This window comes from Streptopelia decaocto (genome assembly GCF_964273445.1).
Source record: "Streptopelia decaocto genome assembly, chromosome: 5".
NCBI classification, from domain to species: domain Eukaryota; kingdom Metazoa; phylum Chordata; class Aves; order Columbiformes; family Columbidae; genus Streptopelia; species Streptopelia decaocto.
In genome coordinates, this window is record NC_138659.1 from 11,622,678 (window position 1) to 11,650,484 (window position 27,807).

At 39.7% G+C, this 27,807-nt stretch overlaps 1 protein-coding gene across 4 annotated transcripts in view; it reads right to left on the reverse strand.

Annotated features, from left to right (window-relative positions):
• Window positions 1-27,807, reverse strand: part of PATJ (PATJ crumbs cell polarity complex component) — a 149,296-nt gene that overhangs the window by 98,986 nt on the left and 22,503 nt on the right. For all 4 annotated transcript variants that reach the window (XM_082053744.1, XM_082053742.1, XM_082053743.1 and 1 more), the window contains exons 10-17: window positions 27,585-27,673; window positions 26,193-26,328; window positions 25,774-25,902; window positions 19,722-19,798; window positions 17,495-17,551; window positions 16,351-16,485; window positions 12,862-13,026; window positions 11,041-11,166 (exon numbers count right to left, since the gene is read on the reverse strand). In XM_082053744.1, coding sequence (XP_081909870.1) covers window positions 11,041-11,166; window positions 12,862-13,026; window positions 16,351-16,485; window positions 17,495-17,551; window positions 19,722-19,798; window positions 25,774-25,902; window positions 26,193-26,328; window positions 27,585-27,673 — 914 coding nt within the window. The remainder of the gene's footprint in view (window positions 1-11,040; window positions 11,167-12,861; window positions 13,027-16,350; window positions 16,486-17,494; window positions 17,552-19,721; window positions 19,799-25,773; window positions 25,903-26,192; window positions 26,329-27,584; window positions 27,674-27,807) is intronic.

Here is a 27,807-nt window from a genome sequence, read left to right on the forward strand (position 1 = left end):
CCAAAATAAAAACATTTTTCCTTCAATAAATCATCATGTTTTGGTAAGAGATAATTTAGCTGAAAAAGTGCTCCAACCAGCTTTAACCCTCATGCTAAAAATTAAATACTCGCAGTCCCTGTGCAGGACAAGGTCTGAGAGCAGTATAGTCATCACCGCTACTTTGCAACATGCAGGAGCAAAAGCCACATATTGGAATTGCTTCACAATGTGCAGCAGCAGAAAAAAAACAACAAAATCTTAAGAAAGCAGCCCCGTTTAATCAGGCAAATACTAACTAGGGGTTATAATTACACTGTGGTTTTCAAGCAGAGGGAGCTGTTGTACAGGAAGAGAAAGGCAACACGAAGTGCATCCAGGAACACAGGCAGTGCCGTTAGACCCTGAGTGTTTGTCACGAGTAGCTGCGAATCGCAACGCAATTGCTGTGAGGAACACCACGAAAGCCCCAAGTCAAGGCACAAACCTACCAAATTTCTAGGTGTAATCATTAATACCCTTTCTCTATAATTTAACATGAAGGCAGTTGCAGTGGCAGATTGCAGCATGCTTTTCTTACCAAAAGGAACAACATTTTTTGTAAACCTCGCCTTAGGGTTTACACTCCAACCCAAACGCACCCTAAAGAACAGTGTCTGCTACAACAACCAGCAAACCCTGAATTCCTACTCATATCTTGGCAGCAGCGAGTGCTGCTGGATTGCGTGGGTTGTTGCCTTGTTTCTGAAAGGCAACAGTGCTGGCAGCAGCCAGATTCTTACCTCCTAAACTAACTACAAACCCCACGTTCACTCCCACAGTGCCCTGACTTCAGGGCCACCTCCACACCAACAGAGCAGCTGGAGCTGTTAGAGGTCAAAAACCAGAATAACTGTGACTGTGCACCTACCATGGGGCTCTTGATTCAATCTACCTGGCTCATGCTAAGCCAGATAATAGTGATTTTTTTTTTGGTCACTAGCAGTCAAAACCAGATTTCAGCCTCTGCCTTAAAGTGAAAGGCTCATTTACTCGGATGGAGTTTGCAGGCTGGGAAGAAACCCCTTCCCCCAAGGCCAGAGGTAAGACACAGCAGTAATGGCACTCAGCTGGAATGCAAAAGTGACTCAACTTCCATAGAAATTACAGGAGTTTGCATTACAGCAGCGGGAGTGTGCACAGGACAGCCCCAAACAATTTGGTCATCTTAAAATGGGCATGAGTGGGGCTTGGTACATTTAAAGAGGAACTTTTAAATTTGGCTTACTGAAGGATACCTTTACACAAATTAATCATTTATGAGCCATGAGGAAAGGAATCAGACTGCAAAGTAAGGCTATCAGAAGACAAAACCTCTCAACTCACAAGTACTGACACAAGTTCTTTTAAAAAAATAATTACATGTAAAAAAAAAAATGCCACTTGTATGAACGCTGAAGATAGGCCACTGCCGTGCAGCAGTAGCCCAGGACACTGGCCTCCAGGTAACTTGGTAAGGAACTCATACATGGTAGCTCTTATATTCTCCTTTGTGCTTGAGCCAGCCAAAGAGTGTATGAACTTGTTTAAAATAGTCACAATTTATTCATACTTAGCAGACCATATATTTAACTATGTTGAACCATAGGTTTTCCCTTCCCCTCTACTGCTCCTCATCAAAATCCACAAAATGTTTCCTGGAGTCCAGGTGTCAAATTTTTCTTCTTATTTTCAGAGGCTCATTTGTTCTGGATTCATTTAGCAGTGCAAAGAGTCAAGCAGGGGCCACTGCAATTGCTGCCTCTGGGATCCCTGGATTCAGAGCAGTATGAAGCCTCTTAAAAACCTGAGCTCTGCTAAAACATTAAGAGTCCCAGGAGCACCAAGCTAACAGAGTCCTGCGTGCAATGCTGCTAGACAGCATAGTTCTATTGTGGCTTCAAGTGAGGGCTTCAAGCTTGCTGTGTGCACTGAAGATTTACCCTTGTTAAGCTATCACAACAGGTCCTTAGGACGCTAATCTAGGAACATAACCAATGCAGCTTACCTCTGTTCATCACTGGAAAATTAATATGATGATAACCAACTGCTTCTTCCACTGTCCTTAGCAACATGTGAGGTTTCCGCAGCAGCCAAGAGAGGGCACTCCAGGCCAGCCAAGCACTGCCAGACGCTTCCATGCCCTGACCAGTCCATCTGTCTGTCTGTCCAGCCCCAGCAGAGCCTTCGCTGTGTGCTGAGGATGAGGAGCAGCCTCTCCTGTGCAGCAGGACTGTAGCTCTAGCTCAATCGGGTGTAAGCAGCTACCACATTTTCTGGGGTTTTGTTTGTGTTTTCCTTTTTTTAAAGGTTCATATGAAAATGTAAGACAAAGCTGCGGGTGACTGACATTTACTGAGCAAAGTCACTCTCACTTAGTTACAGGCTATATTAGTTTTGGCATCACTGAAGATCTAAATTCAGCTAGCCTGACTTCCTAGAATATTTCAGCTTTCTTCAAGCAACAAACTGCCTGCTGCCACAAAAACACTCCTCTGAAAACACACATCAAAAATAGCATGGCAGAGGATCCCAAAAGAAACAGTTTGGAACTTTTTTCCCTGTACCAATTTTGATTTATCTGAACAATTTTACAAGTGCCAATTTGTATACTGCAGGTTTCTGTGAGAGAGCCAAAACAAACACATGTTAGAGCTCAGAGGTCAGAGCAACCCAGCTTCATTACATTTTGCATGGGACCACTTCCAGGTCTAACATACATATCCATATTTAAAACTCTTCAGTTTGCAAGTGAATAAGATACCAGACTGAAAGACTCAAACACAACACTGCAGCATACTGTACAAGGAACATACACACTTCAACAGTTAAACGGACCAAAAGTATTTTACATTCATCTTACTATTACATAGAACAAAGGCAGAACTGCACATGAAGTCATTTACCTGGATGCTCAATGTTGTGAAGTTACTCAAAATACCCATCTGTGCCCCATTCCCTATGCAGAGCCACCCTCCACACACACCAGCAACGCCAACTGGATGCAAGAGCCAACAGTGATAGACAACCTGCAGCCTTTGCAAAAGGCACCAAGTATTTTGCAACAGAAGAAGAGAGGAAGAAACATGTGAGGTCCAACTCCCTTCTTAGCGTGGCCTCAATTTAGGATTGAGACTCAAGGTCCAAACCTTCTGTACATTCACTCCAGCATACTTGCAGGAATTGGCCATAGGAACTACCAAAGGTGCTCTAAAGCCTGAAAAAAAATCCGAGAAAGTGCTCGACTAGTTTCTGTTAGATCCACTGCATGGGCAATCAGACTGAAATTCAAAGCGTTTAAGACTTGTTTCTGCCTCTTCTGCTTGTATGAGATTGCAGTCAGCAGGGCTGCTTAGGATGAAGACTACACAGTGCCCAGGCTCTGGTCGTACCAAAGAAATAAACTACAGCCTGATGTGCTGAAGTAATACAAACTTAAATACAGAATGGTATTCAAGGAGGAATGCTCAACTTTTCTGTGAAGTAAGCCAAAGCACTGGAAATAAAACCTAAGTATTTATTGATCTGCAGTGAGGGAATAAAGCGATGAATTGCAGAAGCTCTAGGGTGCAGCCAGCATTAATCAAAACCTCCGTTATGGGAAATGTCAGCAAAGAAACAGGAATTCACAGAGAAAGAAAAGAAAAACATAAATAAACAAACCATACAGATCCATACCCAAAGGATGAGAGAGAAGAGCCAAGTAAGTAGGTGGCACAAAGGGTTTCCCACACCAGGCTTTCATCACATGCAATGTGAAGCCCTATGGGTCTTCTACAGCAAGGAGGAACGACTGGAACCTGCACAGGGCTGGCAGAGCTGGTGAGCACGACGCGAAAATTCATCAGCAGCAGAGATGGGACGAAAGTGCCTCCAGGAAAGTGTCAAAAGAAAAAGATCTTCCCCACTATTGCTCCTCTCGAATGAACAGATCAAAGATAGGTACCAGCTATGGTAGTTTTGAAAGTGTCACTGCAGTGGACTCAGGTGCTTGTAGCTATCTTTTAATTTATCAAACTTCTCATTCAACCTAAAGGTTTCATCTGACTTTCATATTTGCTCTCAACAGAGCTGAAGTCACAGGGATTACATTCATTAGACTCTCTTAATATCTTATACTTTCAGACCTTCCAGCTCCAGAAAAAACACACTCAATGCTGACTACAGGGAAAAGCCACAGAGATAAGGAAAAAAAACCCTGAACTCATAAGGAAATGGAGGAAAGCCACTGTGCAGATGAGATAAAGACGGGGTAGAGACATGTGGGAATAAAGAAAAAAACACCAACAAGCCAAGGGAAAAGTTATAAATGGTATCACACCTACATAACCTGCACTCAGTGCTCTTAATGCACATTCTGAGTTTGATCAGCTTTCGGGTTCAAACAATCCCTGAAGTAAAAATCCATGAAGCCCACAGGCTGTGCAAGTGCAGTAGGTGTTTTCAAACAAACCAGAGCTCTCTGCACAGAGAGTCTGCACCATTAAACACATTAATTGTGGAAAATTTGCTACAGAAAAAACTGCAAAAGAAAGGTGGGGAGACTGGACAGGCCATTTGTCTTGCAATAAGGATCTGCAAACAGTGACTTGGCTCAAGGAATACTTGGAACAATGTCGATGGTGAAGACAGAGGGTCAGGCAAAAACTGTGAAATACAGTGAGAACAGAAAAAAACCTCCCAACTACAGCAGCACTGTTTGGATTAGGGGAGCAGCATCTTCCAGAAGGGCGAGGTATTAAAACAGAATACCTCATAACTTCCTCAAGTTTTCAGAATTCTTCACGCTTATCCATCAGCAAACAACATACACCTCAAATCTCATCAGTTCAGAACAACAGATTCAGAGCTGTCTCAGTTGAGCTTTTACACACCCATTGCCCCATCGTCTCCACATGCTTGCTGAAAGACCAGCACGGCTTTTATAATAGATAAACCGCATCCAACTGCAGGGTTTCCTCTAGTCTCATCCACATTACTTTGTCCTTGCTGAGATTTGCCAAGTGTTTAACAGAAAATCTAGCTGTGGTTTTGTCCCTTTAAATTCTCACCTTCTCTTGCAGGCAGAAGATAACTGTGGAATAATAATGAATTTCTTTGGTTTGGTGGTGGTTTTTTTTTGGTTTTTATTAAAAACCATTGCTCTTAGCAGGAAATGAAAAAGAACAACCAGATTGGTAGCACTTGGGGGAACAGAGAAAACATTTCTATGGGTTAATGATAATAATACTGCTTAGTATTTATTTCAAGGAGATGAGACAAACCAAAGAAAAACAGATGTTCTCAGTAATGCTCCATTTTCTCTGCAAACTCAGGTATTGTCCAGAGGCTGTCGCAGCTCACACAGGACAGGAGGGCACCCCCAGGTTATGTCGCTGTACACAAGATTCCTTCCTCACTTCTCACTTGAAGAGTCAGATCATGACCCCCCTGGCTCCATGTCAGGACATGCCCAAGCCCTAACGTGACTCCCTGCAGCCTAGTTCTCCAGCTCCTCCAGCTCAGCAGCTACTCCTTCCTGTCTGTATCTCACGCTGAGATACACAGGCTCTTTGATTTCTTATTAAAGCGGTTTCTGGTCCCCTAACGCTTTTAGTACTGCTGCAGTGAGGTTTTGGAAACCACTCATCACGAATGCCCTAGAAACTTGACCAGGAATGTGCTCAATTGCATTCACCAAGCTCTTCCGTCCTGAAAAGTAGTATTAAGCTGAACTCCAAGAGAATTTTTCAAAAAGCTACATTGAATTCAATTCATGACACACTATTAAGAATTATTTTACGAATGAAACAGCTTAATATGATTTAAAGGATGCAGAACTTTCCCATAGGGGGAGAGGAGCAAATCCTCCGTGAGATGAGTACCAACACAGTTGGTACTGAGGCTTACAGAACTTTGATGTTAATGAATGTGGATGGGTTGTAGAAATGGGAGAAAAGCTGCCTTTATCAGTTTCCCCAGTACCAAGCTGATAGCCATTGTAAAACCACTTTTTAATACAGCTGTGCAGCTTTTGCCAATAAGCCACAGGTTTCCATCACATGGTCAGGTGAAAATGTGCTTAACAAGGACATCAATATGCGTCTTTGTTCATAACAAACTTATCACAAGACAGACAAAGCTCAAATTATCTCAAGAGGGCAAATGTTCAGCTAGCAACATGTCAAAGCATTCCAGCCCACATATTGCTGTTGAACAGTCCAAAAAAAAAAATATAATCTAGTTGAATACCATCTTCTACAAATAAGAAGTCAGTTTGCTTTTTTGTAACTCTACATCTGGAGCCTGTTTGTTTGGGGTATAAAGAGGAAAGATATTTGGAGACACTTAAATTGCTTCACTTCCTGCCATGAATGACTATGCAGTGATTTTGTTATAAAGAAGAAAACAATTGTTTCACATGCTCCCTGGGAGAAGGACAAAACATAATCTGCTGAATGCACAGCATAAAAAAAGACTTCAGTCCAACAGTAAGAAAAAACTGCTAATGATAACGAGGATAAGCCCAGGAATACGGCAGCTGTGGAATCCCTATCACCAGGCTACAGTAAGAACCCCTTCAGCACTGATTTCAGGCTGTTTCAGGTCTGGGTAACGTGAAGCTCACCCAGGGCTGATGTGCCTGTCCCAGCTTCCATGGACGGGCAGATATTTACAGGGACCACCTGGAGCAGGTGAGGCTGGGAGCTCTTCCAGTGGGTCTGCCGGGCAGCCGGCACTCGGGAATCACCTTTGAAATAAAACAGAGAAGCAGCATCTCCCAGGCACAGCGAAGAGTTATGTGAATCATCAGCCCTCTCTATTCCAACCCTCACCCGCTGCAGTTTCACGCACATGGAAACAGCTGTTTTAAAATACTCTGACTTCAAAGCAGAGTGAATTAAGCTCCACATAAAGTCCGTTCAGCTTTTTCTTTAATTTGATAAAAGCTCATCAGACCATTTGAGTTCCCTTCTGGTCAATACTGCCTCAAGAAATCTGCAATTCAGCTACCTGTGGTTTTTGCAATATTTCTGTAAAACATCGCTGACAGAATCTGCCGGCCTGCACGTGCCAGGTCTTTGGTAAACACTGTTTCAGGGCCACTCAAAGTACTTTTTTTTCTATTGTAGTCTCCTCTTCTTCTATAGAAGTCTCCATCTTGTGTGGTTTTTCTTGCTTTCATGCCCTAGGATCGCCATCATTTTTATACAGCATTTCTCCTCTATTTCACCCTGATGCCTTTTTCAGTTTTCATTTCATTCCAAGAAAAAGGATTGGTCCCAATAACAATGACTTAGCTCTTGACTTTCTGGCTAGGAGGTTGAGCTTTAGGCTAGGCAAAATTACCGTTAAGCTAGACACTTTCACCTCTATTGACAAAGAACAATAAATAGGTTTACCGTAGGCCCTTGCATCACAGCTGATCCCAGAGCACTCTACAAACAGTGCACTGGGTCCCCCATTCACCATCAAAACGTACTTGCCGCTAACTGTGCCAGCAACACTACATAAAAGTTAGTTAAGAGGTGAAAAAGAGAGCAACCCCTCCAAGTGAAATTACAAGGAAATTAAGGGAGGTACAGCGTATTACTTCACAGAGAAGTTGGCCCGAAGTCTGAACAGCACACCTTTTTAATGGCCAAGAGGGGGGCAGGGTCCCTGTTTGAGATGGAATCACCAGCACTGCAATGCTGCCCCTCTGGGCTCTGCTCAGCACAATGTGTTATCAGCTGAAAATGCCCATCACACGCAGAGCCCATCAGCACCGCTGCTGCTGCCGCTCCTTCCGCAGGCTTCTCATCAGAGCGTTATCAAGAAAAAGCAGTGCCTGGCCTAAGAGCTTTGACAAGATCCCAACACAGCCGTGACAATAGGAAAATACGCAGAAGATTTCACTCTAAGACCTCTTCGGTGTTTCTTATTTAAATAAGCCATCACACCAGGTGACAAATCCAGTGAAACAGATCATTTCAAGAATACAAAGGATCAGCCTCCCCATCTACCTCCTCTCTCGCCAAGTATTGACCTTGCTAGCAAAGCAGCAGCCTCAGAGATTCTAGATATAATTACTAGTTAGGACATTCAGCAAGGGGAAAAAAGATATATTTTTTTTTAATACATAGGGATCATGTGAAGCTGAACAGTATCCTATATAAATACAGTCTTGTTAAAATAAAAAGTTCAGGTCTGTGTTGCTCTAATGGTATCTCAAAGTTTTCAAAGCATGTGTACAATTCTTTCAGAAGTACCTGACTAGGAAAAAAAGAAGGCTCTGTTTCAAGCATTTAAATCCCTAAAGACAGACAAAAGAAAACACAGGACAAAGTAGAAATACTATTGATTAGGCATAATTGGTATAATTAATTTGTAATTAGTTCATTAAAATATATAGGCATTAGAATTATGCTTGTACATTTCTGGGAATATCGTGCAAGTCACTTGGGATATGCTTATCATTTATTTGATAGATGAAACATTATTAGAAAGACAGCCCATTAAAAATTAATATACCAGAGTAATAATATCTCGATCTCAGCATTTGGTTTTCTACATACTCAGATTCCTATTCTACCTCATGAAGAGTTTTTCTTTCTGCTGTTTTTCAGAGCGTGACTTGGGAAGCACAGCTTTTTAGCCAACTGAGGCCCAATGCCCTTTACACCACGTAGTCAGGCTTGAGAAAACTAAGAGACAAATATCATAAATTATACAGGACGAGGGTATTCAGCATCATACCTAATTCTATAATGGAAATTAGGATGAAAAGGTAAAAAGCCTCTCGCGTCCCTCTTTCCTCCTGTAACGTTACTTCACTGTTCCTGCTGATCTTTCTGAAGTCCTGCTGGTATTTTTGAAGTGACATTTGAACCAACAGCTACAGAAATAATGTGATCTTAAAAACCCGGGGTACAGTCACATCACCTCCAGTTTGGGAGCATCACACCAAAGCTTCCTTGAACATCTGTGAGGGTCAGAGAGAGCGAGTCAGCGCTTAGGAGGGTGATTCTGAGCACCACAAATAGACCTTCTGCTCAATCTCCTCATAAAAAGCATTTTCCTCTCCATCCTGCCTCCATCGACACTAATAGGAGCCTAGAAAGGTTGGTCCCTCACTAATCAACCTCATGTAGATACAAGCAGCTTGGCCACATGAATACCCATCTTCATTAAAAAAATCATATGAGTACTGAAAACGGGCAAAATCAACAGCAGGTATATAGCGCATGCAGCGCTCTTTACCATTATAAGGCTTGAGACTTATTTTGCAAAGTGAAAAGTATGTGTCTAAAAAAAAATAGCTTTCATTTTCATAGAAGGGAAACATTGCAAAAAGAAATACAGCAAACAGAGTCAGGTCTCCAGGTCCTTTAAGCCACAATTAAACACTTAACTGTACTTTTGTGCATCTCAGCAAATCTGCTTTAGGAATTCTGAACAGTCTCTCAGGAACCACATACTTTTTTTCCTCCCATCTCCAATCTAGCATGGACAATTATTTATTTTCTTTGCCCTGCTCTCAAGAATGTGATGGATGTATTTACATAAACACGCAGAGTCACAGATATCTCTCTATAAAAATTAATCTGCAGATGATGAAAAGTGTAAAAGATCTAAGAGGCAAATACCAAACAAAAGAGCATACTTTATACATAAATATCTCAAAATTATAAAGTTCTGAGATTAAGTGGTTTACCACTCATTTAGAATTGATTAGAATGTATTTAAATTTAGCTGAAAGTACCACAACATTGCTCATGTATTTGCATCTGCGAATAAGTAAATAAAAAGCCTGTTATTAAAGCCTTCATTAATTCTGATTATATGAGAACTTAAAAGCAAATCTGTGTATTACTGCTCTGTAAAGACTCCCAGCAACTCTACAGTAAAGCTGGCACTGCCACCCAACATGTGTCAGCGAAAATGACTAACAGGATCTATTTTCAGTAATCTTAAGTCACACTGCTAAAATATAGAATTAATGGTTTTTCATAATACTTCAAATATTTTTTTTTTATTCTAATTCATTCCCAATTCATGCCTTATTGTATCAAAAAGTGAATTTTATATCACTTGACATTTATGCACAACAGTTGAACACATTTTATTAAACTAAAATGTTTAGGCAGCATTCAGATGTGATGTGTATATTATTATGGAGAGTGATCTAGCTAATTTACTTCTTTATAAATATGATGGCTAGAGGTTTAAAAATATATCATGTCGACTAGAAAAATGAATAACATTTCACTCTGACCACAGACTTTGAGAGTTTCTATATATTCCATTGAAGGCAATATTTTTGAAAGAAGGATTCATGAATTTGAGTAGAATTTTTCCCCAATTAAAGACTTGTCAGTTGATTCCTAAGGAATTTAACAAGTGTATAACCTACCTCAAAATGGTTCTTCTTGGAGAAATCAAATTTTAAGCTATGAATGACTTTTGAAATTCAGCTGCCCGTCTCACACCCCCCTCACCCCCTGAAAATTCCACCCATATCTCTGCCATCCTGGTTTAATAGTTTAAACAGAGAAGTGTAACTGAAAGATTATTAATTAGGTTCTTTAATTGCTATTCTTATGCTAATAAATTCAATGTATTCAATGTATTACAAATGGGTCTATACTCTATTTGTAAATGAAAGAGAATTTAGGGCAACAAGGGGAGAAACAGCAAAAAGACACATTAAGTTTGGTACATAGGAAATGATGTTGCAATACCTAAGAAAGTTCGCTGGCCACTCTCACAGTTGAAAAGTCATTACAAGTTAAAACAAAAATAAAACAAAACCAAACTTCCCCCCAGCATTTAACCATTAAACTCAGAATTCTAAGGTAGAGTTTGATTAAAGATTTTGCACTTTATCACATCTGATAATCAGACCAGTTTAGAACAAGCTCTACACTACACTTCATAGAATTGGCCTCAAAATAAATTACTTTTCTCTACACAATTCCAAGTCGATTACCCCATAAATCAACATCACAAAACATTTTAAGGCACCACACAAGACAAAGGATCAGAGGGATTTTTAGTATTTAGTTATACAGAAGAGTATACCTGATAGTCCAAAATGCTGAATCCTAAACCATTTTTGTCTTTCTCCAGCTGAATAACCTTCACATCCGGAGACCATAACGCTAATTCCCCTTCTTCCTCAGGATTAATGTCTTCCTCAGGTTTCACCTGAAAAATAAAAGCTCTAGTTCAAATACTATTCTTCCAGTTCTTTACAAACACTGTTCCCTAAATATTTTGATCATTAGTGGCTCGCACGTGCCCTAAAATATGGCCTTTTATGGAATTACAATTTCATTGAACATTATGCATCCAGTTTTCTCCAGCTTGCTGCCTCAGATATTCTCCTGGGACTCCGCCTACATGTTTTGAGCATCGGTGCCCTACCTGGCATAAAAATACCCATGTATTAGTCAAATTAGTTGTTATATAATATTACTAACCTGTTACATGTTGATGAACTTCATCTGTCCCATTAGATGCATAAAGGAAAAATAAATATCTTAGCATAAAAGATTTAACCACAAACAGCCAAGAGAAAGACCAGGTGATCAGGCACATCTGATCCTTGTGACATTAAATATGTGAACAAAAAATTTTTATATTGTAACTACACAAACAGTATCTAATTTGAAAAAAAAGCTGTTTCTTTCACAATTTTTGTGCTAAGGTGTAAAAGACAGAGGTATAGTTACCCAATTTTGTTGGGTTAAGACACCTTCATAAACACATCTTCCAAAAAGGCATCTTTTGTTGTCTAACTTAAAATGCGTGTTTCAATATTACTGGTATTTTATCAATACAATCTTTACCAAGTATCAATGCATGATGTCCCAAGAAACCCATTAAAACCTTATACCACTACCTTTGCACTGATTTAACCTTATTTCTTTAACCTTATTTCACAGAGCACTGCCAGGAGGCAAAGGGACGCTTTTCTTCCACACACTCTTCCTTGATACTTTTGACAAAAAGAAGCAGAATAATTGTGAGATTGCTCTAAGGAGAAGGCAACCTCTCTTCTCTCAGTATCACCTTATGGCAAAGATGTGCAACTGAAGGATGCACGTGGAAAATGTTCAGTAAAACACAACCAGATAAAAAAACACAGTGCAACAAGTTCTATTGCAACAGAAAGGGCCTTTTCCAACAAGGTGTAATACTGTACACCTTATTCTTCCATGAAACATCCATAGTTCTTGTTTAACTCTCCCACTTAGAGGAAATTAGATCAGAAAATATCAGAAAAGACAAGAAATCAAGGTGTAAATACTTTTTATAAATAGGAACAACCATTACAAGTGTCAAGCTTTAATCTGAGACTTTAAAGCTTCTGAAATGGAAAGAAACATTAAGGGTTTTTTTTTTTCCAGTTCTATAAAAACCTACTCAGAACAGGGAAGCAATCAGCTAATGGGGGCAAGGATGTGATTTAGGGTAATTCAGAGCTTTCACTCACCTATTAAGTGTAAGAATGATGAATGGGATGTACATAGTCAGCATGCTCAGTGATTTACCTACCTTGTATTTATAGTACAATGAAGTTTCTCATGGCCAACCTGTATAAACTGTAGCAAAAGTACCAGTGTTGCAAACATGAACTATCTTTCACTGAAACACCAGCTGTCCCTTACGAGCCCAAAGTGAATTGAAAAGGCAGCTTTATATGACAATTTAATACAAAACTGCCTCATATAGCTACACATTTTAGGAAATGTTATTTAAGACTGAAAAATGGTCTGGATGGAACAGCCAAAGGGAAACAAACACTGTCTTTAGAAAGCTAGATCACTTTCTCAGAAACATATGCAGCTTTTTCAAAAAGTCACTGTCAAATATAGTTGAATGACATGAGGAGTTTACCTTTTGTTCTGGAGGGGTAACTCCCAGGGTGGGCTCGTCCACAAGAGACTCGCTGCCATCGTCAAAAAGCCGCCGGCAGCAAACCAACGTAAACGGGGGTGGCACTTCCTTCAGAAAAGTGATCGCCTCACGGCGTGATTTCCCATACAGCTGAACACCGTTGACCTACACAGAAAGGGAAATGCACATCCACACTAAGATAATTAAAAGAATATCAACCAGATTATTCTTTTTTTTTTTTTTTTTAATATGTCTTTCCCCAGCTGAATGTGGAAGTCTAATTTTACCAAGGGATTCTGGCAAAGCTTGCATAGTTTTATTAGCATATGCTTCTGAAGCATACATGTGTTACTGTAAGATTTAAACTTCATCTGTAAGATCTTGTGACTACTGCTACATCATGTCTCTGCTCTCTTTAGCCTCCTCTAACTGGTTTTCTGCTCATGACTTTGCCTGGCCTAAATCTTTCCCAGGATTATTATCTCATTCTCACCTACAGTTTTGTTGTGGATTTCTTTTAGCATTAGGCTTATGTGTTTGAAGTTAAAAGAATATTAATTTCCAAAAATATTTTAAGAGTAGATTTTGAGCTCTAATCAAAACCTTGAAGACAGAACTAGTGCAGCTTTGTCTGTTGTTTAAAAAGCAACAAAATGGTTGAAACTGAAATAGATCCTACAGAAAACATGCAAGAATGTTTATATAGTAAGAAAGCAAGCGATTACAGTAAGCAATTAATTGGAAAACCCTGACAAAGGTCAAAGCTTATCATCCCATAAGCTTTAGATCCTGAGTGACAACAGAAGACTATAAGGCCATTGTTAACAGACATTTTAAACCACAGACTTAAAAGAAAAAAAAAGGCAGATGGATACATAATAATGCTACTTTCAAATGGGATTCTGCAGTTATGCTTCATGAGGAAACTAAAACTACAGTGATTCATCCTCATCAATCTGCAATATCTTGAGGGTACACAGCACTATCTGTAGATACAAGGACAGCAGAATGCCAGTAGGTGTCCCAGAAGTGACCATCATCCACAGTGATGAGCAGCACAGCCCCAAAAGAGCAGGGGTTTCACCCGATTCATGCTATGGACTGAATCCCAACAGTACATGTATTTCAGGGCTTTTTCAGGCTCTCTGAAGTCCATTCTCATGATCTAATGCTCAAAGTCAATTTAGGAACCCAGAACGCATCATCTGAGTCCACTCCACAACATGAACCACAGCACAAGTGGAGACAACTGGAGATTCTCTTCAATACTTCACACCCAAACTGCAATGCTAATGCAGATGAACACCCATCTGATCGCAGAAAATACAGCACATAAATATACAACATACACACCTCTGTACCTGCGGACTTGAGGCAAAGCCTCACCAAGTACTTCCCAGATTTCCATGTTCTTTAGAGGAACTCAATCTCGTGCAAACCTCCCCACAATCTCACTGTGACCACCATTTTCTTCCTGCTCACCTCTTCCCCCCCTACCCCACCCCTTTCCCTTGTGCTTTTTACAGTATAAATATAGCTCGTACTGCTGGGAAACACAGAGTTCCCCCTCACACTATAACCCAGCCAAGGAGGAAAATTGAGAGCGGCATAACCGGCCTCCAAAGCCATAAGACAAACAGCTACGGGTTTTTTCGGCAAGAATTACAGCAACCGCTGAGCTATCAGGCTCCTCCATTAGTTAATTATTTAAGCAGAAGTATCTACGCATAAGGATTTTTTAAATGCGTTGAGAGCGGCAGCGTGGTGGGGAGTTCCCAGCAAACCTCAGCGTACTGGGACTGATGGGGCAGACCCAGGGGGTCCCATTTCTGCTTTTGCAGCCGCCAAAAATCAGCGCACAAGGTGCCCTACAGCCCATTCATTCACCACACCGCCCCAGTTACTTGTGCCATCAAATGGGAGTGAGGGAAGTTTTATAACAAACCTAGAAGGACACAAGGAAGCAATTTACTCTTAAAATAGAACACAATGAAATTAACTAAAATTAGGGGAAAAGTAAAAGAAAATACCACACTTTCTATCATAATTCAAACACATCATTAAAAATAATAAACGTTCAACCTCGCTATATATTAAAGAAAAATTCCTTGCTGATCACTTTTTAATCCCAACAGTATCAGGCCCAGGTAGAGCTGCTTGTTTAGGGAATGGAGTTGTCACTTTTTCCATTGCAAACCCCTACTTAAGGGGATTTATAACTTGGCTGCAAAAACATACTCTGGGTTCAACCTGGCATATATAGCTTTAGCCCTCAAGCACATTTTTATTTTGTTGGGGTTTTTTTTTCCAGCTACAGAGCAGAAATAAATTTATGCACACTAGGTCTGGACATATCTGTGAACTTAATTGTAAGTACACAGTAATAAGTAAAACTTAAGTATATACAATTAAAGTTTCCTAAGTTACTCTACAGCACTGTATCATTGCTTTTTGTATACAACTTTTTGTTTAGTGGCCAAAGAATTTAAACAACAATTCCAGCATTCCATTACTCCTTCCTTTAGGAATCAAAATTTCTTCCATTAATCAATAACTGAAGAAAATGTTTTAGGTCTTAGTGATATCAGTATGAATTTTTGATGTTAAAGAGTGAACAACGAGTAAAAGCAAGAGAGCTGTACACCTAACAAACTAATCTTTCAGAAAGCCTAATTCTGCTCCCAATGATGTCAATTAAATGTTCCACTAAAAAAAAAAATTCAAATTGTCCACTAAAATTCATCCACTAAAAAAAAAAAATCAAATTTGAAATACTTCACAAAGAACAGCTATTCAATAGGAAATTGTCCTTTCACTTGTAGGCTGAGATACTGATAGATATACATACATCCACATACACTAAATGGGTATAATTTTAATTTTATCATATAAATCTTCCTGAGCAAATAGGTTGGGTCTAATTCTGATAACTTCAAAGCTACCCTAATACCTCTTTATACATATTTAAACAGGCTGATGTACCACTTCACATGGACAAAGGACTTTCAACACTCAACAAGTAAGTTATTAGGTGTAACAGGAACCACTACTTCAGGATGGTTGTAAATTTTTTAGTACTGACAAATATTAAGAAGGATTATTCACCACAAAAGCTAAGGCCAAATTGCTCAAAAGGCTGAGCTACAGGACTACAGATAGATACAAATACATTCAACACAAATGTTATCGCTGCACTTATAACTCTGCATAGTCATGTTAAAACATTTCAGAAAAAAAAAAAAGGCATGAAATCACTAACAGGGCACAAGAATTTGACATTTTGTCCATAAAGAAGGGGAATGGAACAGTGAAGAACATGAATGTGACTTCCAAAGCACTACTCCAACTGCTTCCACAACTCACTCCTGAATACCACTATTGCACACAAAGCAGCCAAATTAGAATTCAATATAAGCATTTTTAAGAGGGCTAAGCAAACAGGAAATTTATCAGTTCTATTTTTGGGGTGGGGGGAGTGGGGTTTTTTACCTCTAGAAGTTCATCCTCCACTTGCAGAAGACCAAGTGCTGCAGTTGGATCATCTGAAGCAATCGAAGATATATAATGATGTCCATCAAACGTGTCAAGCTCGACTCCTAATCTTAAAGTGTGGATGGGTAATAGCTGCCAAAAGATAAGTATGGCTGAGCACATATATACATCTTTATCTACCACAATATAAACACATTTAAGATTCAGTGGCCAACCAAATTAAACTAAAATCGCACAGTAAGATGATTAAGTCTTCATAGTGATATCATCTGCGTTACAGCACAAGTGTCCACAATTTCAATATAGAAACCATTAGCACAAACAAAAACAACCACCTGCCCTTTAGAGGAAAAGGCAGTTTGAACTGTATTCTAAAATAATGCTATCATGTTGGAAAAAATGCAAAGAAAAGGACCACCTGAAGTCTATCCTACCCAAAAGGTGAGTTTTCAACAAAACTGAAAGAAATTCCATAATCCCCATAAAAAGCTCATCACAAGAGTAGCTGTCTTACTCCTTAGAGAGCTACACTACTTTGAGGGAGAGAAAATACACCTGAAACATCCTCTGCAAATCACTAATAATACCAGCATCCTTTGTTTCTGCAAGGTGAAATCTCTGATTTTTGTATTTGCCTTTTCCCAGTGGGCCACCTTAATTTGGAATTTTTCTCTAGGGAGTCTCCAACCACGAGTGTCTTCGGTCTGCTAAAATTAGGAAGCTGAAGACAAAACTGATACACTACCCAGACCAGGCAGCAGAAATCATGGCAATGTGGGGAGAAGAGATGACCGGCAGTATCTGCTCCTTCAGCTCAGCCATTTTCTGGCTTTTCATTACTTAAGCTGAAACACTGAGTGTCCTTCTGGTTCCAAATTCATTCTGGATATTCAAGTAAAAGGAGCAATTCATGGATCCCCAACAGTCCCTCACAGCCATGTCTGACTATGAATTTTTGGCCTTTCTTCACCGAGACATCCCCACAAGTACATAAACACATGAAGTCCACAAACCTCTTTTGCACAATATTAACATACATATCTTGAAAATCTCTCGAAACTCTTGGCAAAACTGAAATTCATTTCTGCTCAGACCATTTCAATTAAATATACCATGAAGGAAACCATGGTGTAAGTCATACCTTTGAGTACTTCTGGAGTTCCGAATCATCCGTAATGGGCATATCCACATTCACAACCTGAAAATTGTACATCATAACATTTTTCAATAGCAGGACATTAAAGACTTTACCAGAACTATGAATTCTGGCAAAAAAAAAAAAGATGAACAAAACGAACTGTACTGAAACAAAGTCACATTGATGCAAAATAATTTAAAACAAATGCTGGAAAATCTTTCAGACACACAACATTTACATTTAGGAATGTGGTGATTATGCACTATTAGCAGACTCCAATATTATCCTATTCCCAAAGCCCAAGTGCCGATTTTAGTCAAGTTCAGTAATCCTGTATAAGCACAAAATGCCATTATGTTTGACACAAATACCCAAACTGACTTGCCAATCAGAATTTGAAGAGTACGATAGCTTAAGTTATTCCTTCAGGCTATAGTACAGCCATCTAACATCTAGACTAAACCATCCCCTTCTGCAGCATGTTCCTAGGATGGCTTGAAATACATGAGTTGAATTACCAAATTGGAATGCAAAGTGGATTAGTTAAAACAGTGACAAAAAATCCTGTCAGTTTTCTTCTTTTTTTTTTTTAATATTAATAAAACAACTATGTTCACCACCAGTTTTCTTGTAATGTTCTTCCTTAATATAATTTATCTGTAACCTTAGAAGGTAATTTACTCCAATTTTACACATAAGATGACATCCATGGTGTTCTATAGCCCAGGGATGGAGTTGGGAACACTGAAGATGAATCTGTTTGGGAGGATTGCTACACTCATTAGATGTGGAAAATACAAAGCCCTGCAAAAAGTCAGGTAACTTTCAGCTCCTTTCAAAATTTCTAGTTTAACAAAGTATCTAGGAAACAATGCTAAGCCTCAACTTTTGGTTTTGGCTTATCTGAAGATAAGCCAAATACTTCTGAAGATAAATACTTCAGAGAGGACACTCAAACCCGCAGGCACCTTCAGGGTGACTTTCTAGGAGCTGTGTGGGAGGGCAACGCAAAACAGGGACAGAACCATCAGGCTGAAATCAAACCAAATGTTGTAATGGAACACAGCCAAGACTAGAGGTAGGTACAGGCAACAAGAACTGGAAGAACCAAAATAAAAGAGACTTTCAAGAAGGGGGGGCCACAACAGTTTTCTTCTATTATTTAAAAGGAACAACCATTAACATTTTCACTCCTGCCATTTTACTGGCAGCAGCTGAAGAAGAACCAGAAAGGGCCGGTTTCACAAACTAAGCAGCTTTTTGTCCTCTGTGGGAACTGCAATGGTGCTAAGGGAAGCAATATCAGGCTGGTGAAATGTGAGGATGGGAATACCGAGCAACTGAAGTGGGCAGCCGAACAGATTTATTGCATCATGTACATAATCCTACACGAACTTCAGATCTTAAAGGAGTGCTAATGGAAAGAGGAGCCACGAGTTTCTCAAGGCAATTCTTAAAGCTACTTTAAATCTTCCAGTGGAGCGACTGGAACGATGGCTACTCCAAGTAGTAAAAATAAGTGTCTCTAAATCAACTGGACAAGCATTGCAAAGACAAACAGGGCATTTTCTTGGTGGTGGTGAGAAGTTTTTAGGTCTTTGGAAAGAACGTCTTTTATCTGTACTCACTGGCTAATACAGCACTGGATAGCAGTAGTGAATTACAATTTCAGTCAACTCCTTATGATGATTCATCAAAACAATATTTTTCTTGGCAATTATTTATTATGAGGTGAAGAAATATCTAATAGACACTGGCACCACAAAATTGCTCCACCACAAATTACTTCCTATTTTCCCAGCACGTTTTAAAATCAGTCTTTCATTTTTCTAATAAAATTCTAAGATACTTTGCAAAACACAGGAGCTCTATCCTGAGCCTTTTTTACCAAGCGCACAATAAAACAAATAGATCATAAATGAAATCATAAAAATGCCACATATTTTAAGTGGCTGCTATGATGCCAATTTAAAAGAACAGTTAACTTTCCTAAATCACTGTTCCTGTCTAGTATCTGTACAACAACAGTATCTATACAAACAGAATTAAAAAAAATACTCATTATAACACTCCTATATTTCCGCCTTGATGTTATGGGAAACAAAATTTGATGTTACTGATCTGTTCCATACACTAAATGATTCTATAAACAGCCTGTACTGCTAAGCTCACAGATCTGTAATTTAAAGAAATAACATACGTGAGTTTAGTTTATTGAAAGATAACATACCATAACTTCATATTCGGGTCCCAGCAGGTTTTCCCACTTGGATTTCAGCTCGTGTGCTGGAGGGAATGGGACTCTTCCTAAATATGAAAGTGAATATTAAATTTAGAAGCATATTATACATTCAGAAGTACATTTACTTCTAAATACGCCAATAAAAATTCAGTGTAAATAAAAGATTAGAGGGAATAATCCCAAAAAGGAAAGTGCATTAAGCCAAGTCTATCAAACAGCACAAATCAAAGATGTCTTTCTAAGGAAAACAATGCAAAATGTCAGCTACTGTGTGATTTATTCAGCCAAGAAGCAGAAGAGGTGACGCTTGCATTGATGAGATGCGAGTTCTGTACCATATAGTACTGTAAATAAATCATTCCTTCGGGCTGCAAAACAAATTTCACACAACTTCATAATTTGTTGCTATAAAAATGCCTGCCACTCCAGGGAGGCATCATCTCCCACCAAAATGAACCCCCTGAAGAAGCAAAACACCTGACAAGATATTGCTGTTATCGAGGGGCCACGTCAGCACAATGCAGCCACAGACTTTATTTCGCAGGTAGAAAGTCTTGTCTAGTTTAATTAGGCCACTAAGTAACATGAGCTTTAATATAAGCTCCAGTTCTAAACCAGCCTTCCGTGGGAACTTGGCTATCTTGACATTTATATCTTTGCAGCTTTCTTACTTATGCAAGCAGGGCAGTATTACATTCGTGTAAGACAATTTGACAGAGCTAGACAGCATAAAATGACTGGCTGCCCCGCGTTTGACCTCGGCCAGGAGCTCAGCGCACATATAAAGTTCCACGCAATGTTTAACTGCTCAGAATCAAGCTCAAAAGCAAATTCCATCCAGCAGCTACAGCAGCAGCAACTGGGGTCTGAATTATCAAAAAGTGGTTGGGTTGGTTGGTTTTTTTTACCCAAATGACGCTAATAGTTTGTCAGATGTCTAGACAAGGACAGACCACTTAATATCGCTGATGTGTCACATTGAAATTTAGAATGTAAATCACAACCTCAAATTTTGTACAGAAACCAGGGAGTAAAATAACTCAACAGGGGGATTTTGAAGACACCAAGAGAAGCTCAGAGCCCACCTACTAGCAAAAGCCAACACAAATGGAATGTCAAGCTGGTTTTGCTTTCAACACCTTCATAGACTGCAAAGATAAAACACGAGCTGTGCAATACAATCCTCATTACATCATTTTATAACTTCAAACACAAAGATTTGAGTTAACTTTTACAATAACATAACCCATCATTCTCTCTTCCACTTTCTGTCATGCCAGATAGCCAAATTCTGTCTGATCTGCACTGAGAAACCCCATTCTTCAGAGCCCAACAACTGAGGTTTCACTTGGAAATATCCAGAGCATCTTTAACCTACAGACTCAAGAAAATATAGATATTTAAGGATTCCTGCAATTCAGATAACTCTTTTCTGTCACCAAAAAGAAACTCCACCAAGGATAAAAACGTGGGTTTGTAAATACAGACCACAGTGCTCTCTGAAATAAACTCTCCTTAAAAAAAAAGGGAAGACAAATTGTCCCAAAATTTGCAGCTGTGAGTTGAGAATTTTCTCCTCCATTCAAATTTAATTGAACTTTCTAAGAAGTCTTCTTCGTGAGCCTTGTAATCAAGCACAGGCTGATCGCTCTCTTTTCTTCCCAAGTGCAGCAAAGCCAGAACACCGGTGCATTTCCTACTCCTATTTACAGAAATACAAAGGGACAGAAATTCTTGTCTTTTTTTTTCTGCTATTATAAAGTCATAACATGAACATCCAGGCCCTAAGCACCTGCAATCCCCTGTGCAGCCCTATACAGATTTTAAGGTTCACCAGGAATAACGAATCTTAGAGTTAAGCTCAAAGTTCAGCTCAGTAACTGTGAGCTGTGTTCAGCTGGCTGAATACAGATCTTTTTGTCACTTCCAAAACACATTATCAAAATCTATGAATTGTTCAGAGCAGGTGCTGACACCCATCTACATTTGAAGTTTCCTCTTTTCTTTCTTTGGAACACACTTTGAAGTCTCTGCCTGTAACTTCCTCAGAACTGTGGAAATGTTGGCTGGAGGGATTTGGATTAAATATATTTGATTCCAGTGGTATCACTCAATTCACATAAAATGCTCCTTTTTCCCCAAACAACTTTTTCCACATGGCAGTTTCTTTCTAACATCTCTCTTCCAGTCAGATTTCTCATGACCTGAGATACATACCACATCTTCTAGAATGTACAAGGCCTCAGAAATGGAAACACTTTGCAGGGTCAGCTTTCCTTCTGCCTGCACTTCCATACAGTTTTCCACTCCTAATTAGCAAGTGTCAAGGATAAATCCTAAGTGTGTTGCAAAGATCATCTTTCCTGGTCAAATGGTCAAAATTGCTGGCATCTTCAAAACAGGGATCTTTTCTTTTTGCAACTTCTTCCTTGTCTCACCAGCTTACTGTACAAGGATGTGGACTATGCTCCAGTGCACTTTGTTAACACATCATCTTTATCGGCCCCACTGTTTGTTCCCTGCCCCCCCCCCCCTCTTTAAGCTCCTGACTAGCAGCATCATCACATCTTCGGCTTTGGAGTGGTGCTGTAAGGCAAAAGAAAGTAGTTCTGCCCAGTCTGCAGTCACGGATATGCAGCTGTTAAGTTAACTGTCTCTCATCTGCTAGCAGAAAGTTTCAGGCCTCGTGCTCTTTGCATCCTAAACCATGTTGCCTTTGTAGCAAAACTGCTTAAGCAGAGTCTTCCCTGGCCAGAATTACTATTTAATACCTCTCCAGGAAACACAATATCATAAGAATTTCACACAGCTGGGCTTAAAGGGAAGTAATGCATATTTTATAAAACATACCTTTTACATTAAACTTCTAAAAGCATTTCCAGAGTCCAGTCAGAGCCTTAAATTAGCAGTATTTACTTTAGCACCATTAGAATGAAGTGCCCATCACCATGTCCAAAATAAGCACCTACCTTTGGAATTTAAACCTGGCCATTAAATTCTATTTCAAGGTGAAATCTTATACACCGTATTTCAGTACTAGTAAAATTTGCAACTAAGTATTTCAACTTTTTCACCGAGATACACACCCACATTTTATAGTCACATAAAGCTTTTGCAGACCCTTGTAACTTAAAGTGGTTTTTCACTATGAAAAAACCCATTTTAATCAAACAATGATACTTACTTACCATTGTGTTAAATGCTGCTGATTTATTACCCACCTTCAAAGCCATGCCGACTGCATTATCCTGCTGACCCAGTGAGGACCAGCACCACTGGATGGTACCACAGGCAGTATCCAACTGCACACCCAGGATCTTCAGTGTTTGAATTCAGGTACCCCAAGACACACTGTGCATACAAACATGTTACCCTGTATTCTCCAGGGAAGAGGAGCTTGGATACTCAAGAGAATAGAAAAGTCTCGTAGTACACTTGCCACTCAACGCACTAGAAGACAGAGGATAGACCATGCTGCAAGGAATCAACACTGGTCCCACAGCAGCTACAGATTCCAGGCAATAAAGTCCTTGCCAGACCCAGGTGTACCTGCATCACATTCCGCAGAGCTCCAAGAAAGGGGATGACAAGATTTGGACAATACTAGAATTGAAGGGGAGCCACTCATACACACAATTTGGTTACAAACTCCTTTGGAACTGAGAGCTTTGGAGTATTTATAGAGAGGCAGCAGATACACATCAAAGCAGTTTGGGTCTGCTATGGAAAAGGCTCAGGAATACAGTTGGATCCGAGCTGATTACTGGCAGAATGGGGACCACTAAGGCATATCTAGATAACACACCCTGAGACTAACAGAGTTTATTAACTTCAAGCCAGGTAAAACAATTTAGTTCCCGGCATAAACTGATCCTGGCATTGGTATACCATATTTGCACAGCACTAGGTATTAGGTAACAAATTAATTGGAAAGTTCTCTTTGCATCAGGGCAGACACTGCAGCTTGTGACACAAGATAACCCAGTCATGAGTAGCCAGGAACTGACTACAGAAATACTGTTTACTTCAGTAGAAAAACACCTGATGCACTGGAAGTTCCACAGCAAAAAAGGACTGGGCAAGGGACACAGGACACCCTGGGTTGCTCTTTTCCAGCCCCTGTCATAACAGTGTAAGTCCCCTTGGCTCTCCTACCCCTAAATACATCCTACTGCTAAGTCCTTAAGTTATTCATCCATTGTAACTACAAATCAATATATGTTTTTCCATTCATGCAGCTAAAACAATGCTTTGATAACCTCATGTCTCAGCTACTCAACCACCTCTGTTTTGGCTTCCTATTTCTGGGAACATGCAAAAGTCACAACAAAGGATGTCTGGTTATAAGGCTTGGACAGAAAACTAAAACAGAATGGAATATGGGAACTGCTACATTTCTCTCGTTTCCAGGTTGTCTTTAATACTGACAGATCTCCCACAATCATAGCAACATTGTTATTCATTGACAGCCATAATTTAGAATGCTCTATTACATCTACATGTCTTATAAACCACAAGGCATAAGGATAATTTATGCTGACTTCAACACAAGCTGTAGAAATTCACCCAGAAGCTCCTGCAGAAGAGCCCAGAAATCTGTAGGGTAATTGAAGCGCGCCTTCTGGAAAGGCCTCCAACTTTGACTCAGAATTCAGTAATAACCCAAAGCAACCCATGCCTTTGCAATCTGTCCCTGCACTCCATTGCCTTCGCTGTTAAAAACACAAGCCTAATTTGAGCTCCTGCCTGGAAAATGACCTACAAATGGAGACACGTCACCAGACACGATCCCCTGCCCTGTTGCTGCAGCCACCTCTGATCCTTCGGCAAGCCCTGCTCAATCACCACTCCTGAGGCAGGAGGCTCCAGCTCAGGGCACATGTTGTAGGAGGCCAAAGTGGATGAGCTCAGAAAGCGAACCTGAGGGAGTTGCTGCAGCACCAGAAGAGGAAACTGCAACTAATGGGCATCACAGAGGATGCGCAGGAAACCAACAGAATATTTTGAAAAGACTCTGCAGGTGCAGGAGCCTGAGACTTGTGAGGGCAAGAAGATAGGTGTGACTGAGGTAAACACTGGATCAGGAAGTAAACATGAACTCCCAAGAGTTCCATCTCCTGATGCTGTTCACTGAGCAACCTGGTTCAGGGCCCTTGCAGCAGAGGGGATGAACAAATCTTCTCTGTCAGGAGAAGACTGCAAGCAGGACACCTCAGGTCAGAGTAGGACCAGGGCTAGGAAGAGCAATCAGTGAGCTGGAGGTATTCAGCTCTACAGAGCTGATGAGATTCATTCCAGAGTACTGTAAAGGCTGCAGCTCCACTGTCTCTACCAAAAAAAAAAAAAACCAACCCCAAAACAAAACACAGCAATCAAAGGGGGAATCAATAATGACTTGGAAAGGGTAAACTTTATGCAAGGAGGAAGATCCAGAGAATTATAGGCCAGTCAGTCTCACCTTTGGCCTCTTGGAATCTGTTTCCAAAGACATAAATGGTAAGAAGGCAAATCAGGAGCGGTTGATAGAGATTTCCCAAATAACTGACCAATCTGACTGCCAAGACAGCTCTGTGGATGAAGGGTGTACTACACCCCATCTTTACCAAAGCTTTTGACACCATTTACATCAGCATTCTCATTTGGAATCTGAAATAGCCTGGGTTTGATGATTGCTAGATGGGCTGAGAACTGGATGGACCACTCGGATCAAAGACAGCATTAACAAACGGCTTGACAGCCAGTTATGAGAGAAGGTCGGTAGCTACAGGGGCAAATATTATCCATCATTGTCACCAGCAACCTCCACAACGCCACAGAGGGCACCCTCCGCACACCTGTGGCCAGTGTACTTTGGGTATAGCGTAGGGTGGAAGAGTTAATAGAACCAACAGACAGATCTTTAGTTCAGAGAGACCTGAATAAAAAGCATTACAGAGCAAAAGCTAGAGATGGAGTAAGCCACAACAGTCCATCAGTAGTGAAGATGGACTAAAGACATTTCCAAAGACTCAGAAGAGACACTGCAAGATATTCCATCCACCTGTTTGATGTAGACCCTGCTTCTTTTCATTTTGAAGATTGTCCTTCTGTTCTCTGTTTTCCTTATTCTTAGTGGCCAAACTTGTTTCAGTCCCTCCAGGGGACACAAAGGCTGGAACAGTTGGCTGCACTGTGAAAACAGATGAAAAATAATAAATCAGATGCCACAAATTATATGAAGTACTAACACCACCTCACTAACCACTCTTTTTTTTTTTTTTTTGCTACATAGGAGTTTTGCACTCAATTTCCCTAAATCTCTAATTTCTGTTTCTTTCCATTCCTCCTTAAATATATAATTTTCTACAGTGTGCCCTTACAAAATCTAGGATCATGTGGTATCTAGTCCTAATCGTTAAATTAGGTAACTGTAGATTAACTGAAAAATAAAATCGTTGCTGAAAAAAAGAAAAATATTACCTCTATCGGAAGGTTTTTCTGAAGAAAGACCAGAAGGTTTCCTTCTAAGTAAGGTAAGGCGCACAGTCTGTCCTGTGTTCCGCAATGCCTCCACCACTTCTTGGTTGGTATAATCCTGTATATTAACTCCATCAACCTAAACCAAGAAAATAATATCACATAATAGTAATTACACTACCTTCTTAGGCTGCACCAGACACTGTAAGCAACATCCACATTATTTTGTGCAGAAATTATAGAATTATTCACCCAAGAGAGCAATATTTGCAAAACAATCTCATATCAGTTACATTTCACTAATTAGATAATATTTTCAAAATGTATTTCAAAAGACAACATAACAGTAATTTCTTCTCTCTTCATGAGGCAGCCACAAAACAGAACTTAGGAATCTGACACAAATGTGCACTGATTTTCCCCTTCATTTTTTTTGCTTACAAAAAGCAGCTTGAGGAGTATTGTGGATGAAGCTCCCCAGCAAGAGCAGCCAACCTCAAACTCTGTTCAGTTCATTATCACTGTTCGTTTTCTCATGGATTTCTAACATGCCCCACACAAGCCTATGCACATAACTGTTTGTATAATCCCCTCTGAATAGCCCGATTCTTACATTAATTCAGATGTTTTAATTTACACCCCAAATGCTCTGTTCACCTCACTGTTAGATCATGCATCAATAGGGGCTTCTCCTGCAGAACTGCAGATAAAAAGCATAAGGTTGTTTCAATTTTTGCTCTCAGAGGAGAAGCTGACTTTGGCAGGTCTGGCACAGCACACATTTTAAAAGTAATTTAAAATCATCTCTCTATAAATATTATCTCTTTAAACAAAAGGGCTGTGTAATTCATTCCTGCTTGTACTGTAAATGCAAAATTGGCTATTATTCAATTCACTGTTATTCAATCGTTTTAAGTTTTTCTACACATAAATCTTGGGGTTTTATAGCTGAATTGTGACTATTAACATTTTGATTGTACTCACACTATGCCACACAGTCATTAAGGACCATAAACAGCGTGCCACATCTTGCAAAATCTTAACCATCCTCAAATCTCATTCAACTCAAACAGAAGCTAATGCTGCTCATCCTTACTTCAGGCCAAAAGCCAAGATTCTTCCCTCTGAAACATTTTAATCCAAATGCTTGCGTCTTTCATAGTTAACTACTATTTAGTACTCCTTTGAATATAAAAGAATATTTTAACCACAGCAAGGCAAAGCTCATTTCTGTTACAAATCTACCTAAACACATACAAACCACCAAATTATTTCCTCTGCAAAGTGGAGAAGGTTTAATTAATTTTAGAAAGTCTTTACTACATTGTTCTCTGAACACTGAAATATATAATGAAGTATTAGTTCAACAATATATAAACGGACTATTTTACTTACAGCGACAATTTTGTCATTAACATGAATTTGGCCATTGTGGTCAGCAGCACTACCAGGTATTATATTTTTCACAAAAATTCCTGAAGGTTCTGTTGGCAGGAGAGGAACAGAAAGAAGTCAATATGCTAACTTAATTTGTTTCTTTTCTAATGAAGATTTTTAATTACAGCCTTTTTCACATGCTGCTTCTGTCCACAAAGTTATGATTCTGTAAACCACCAAC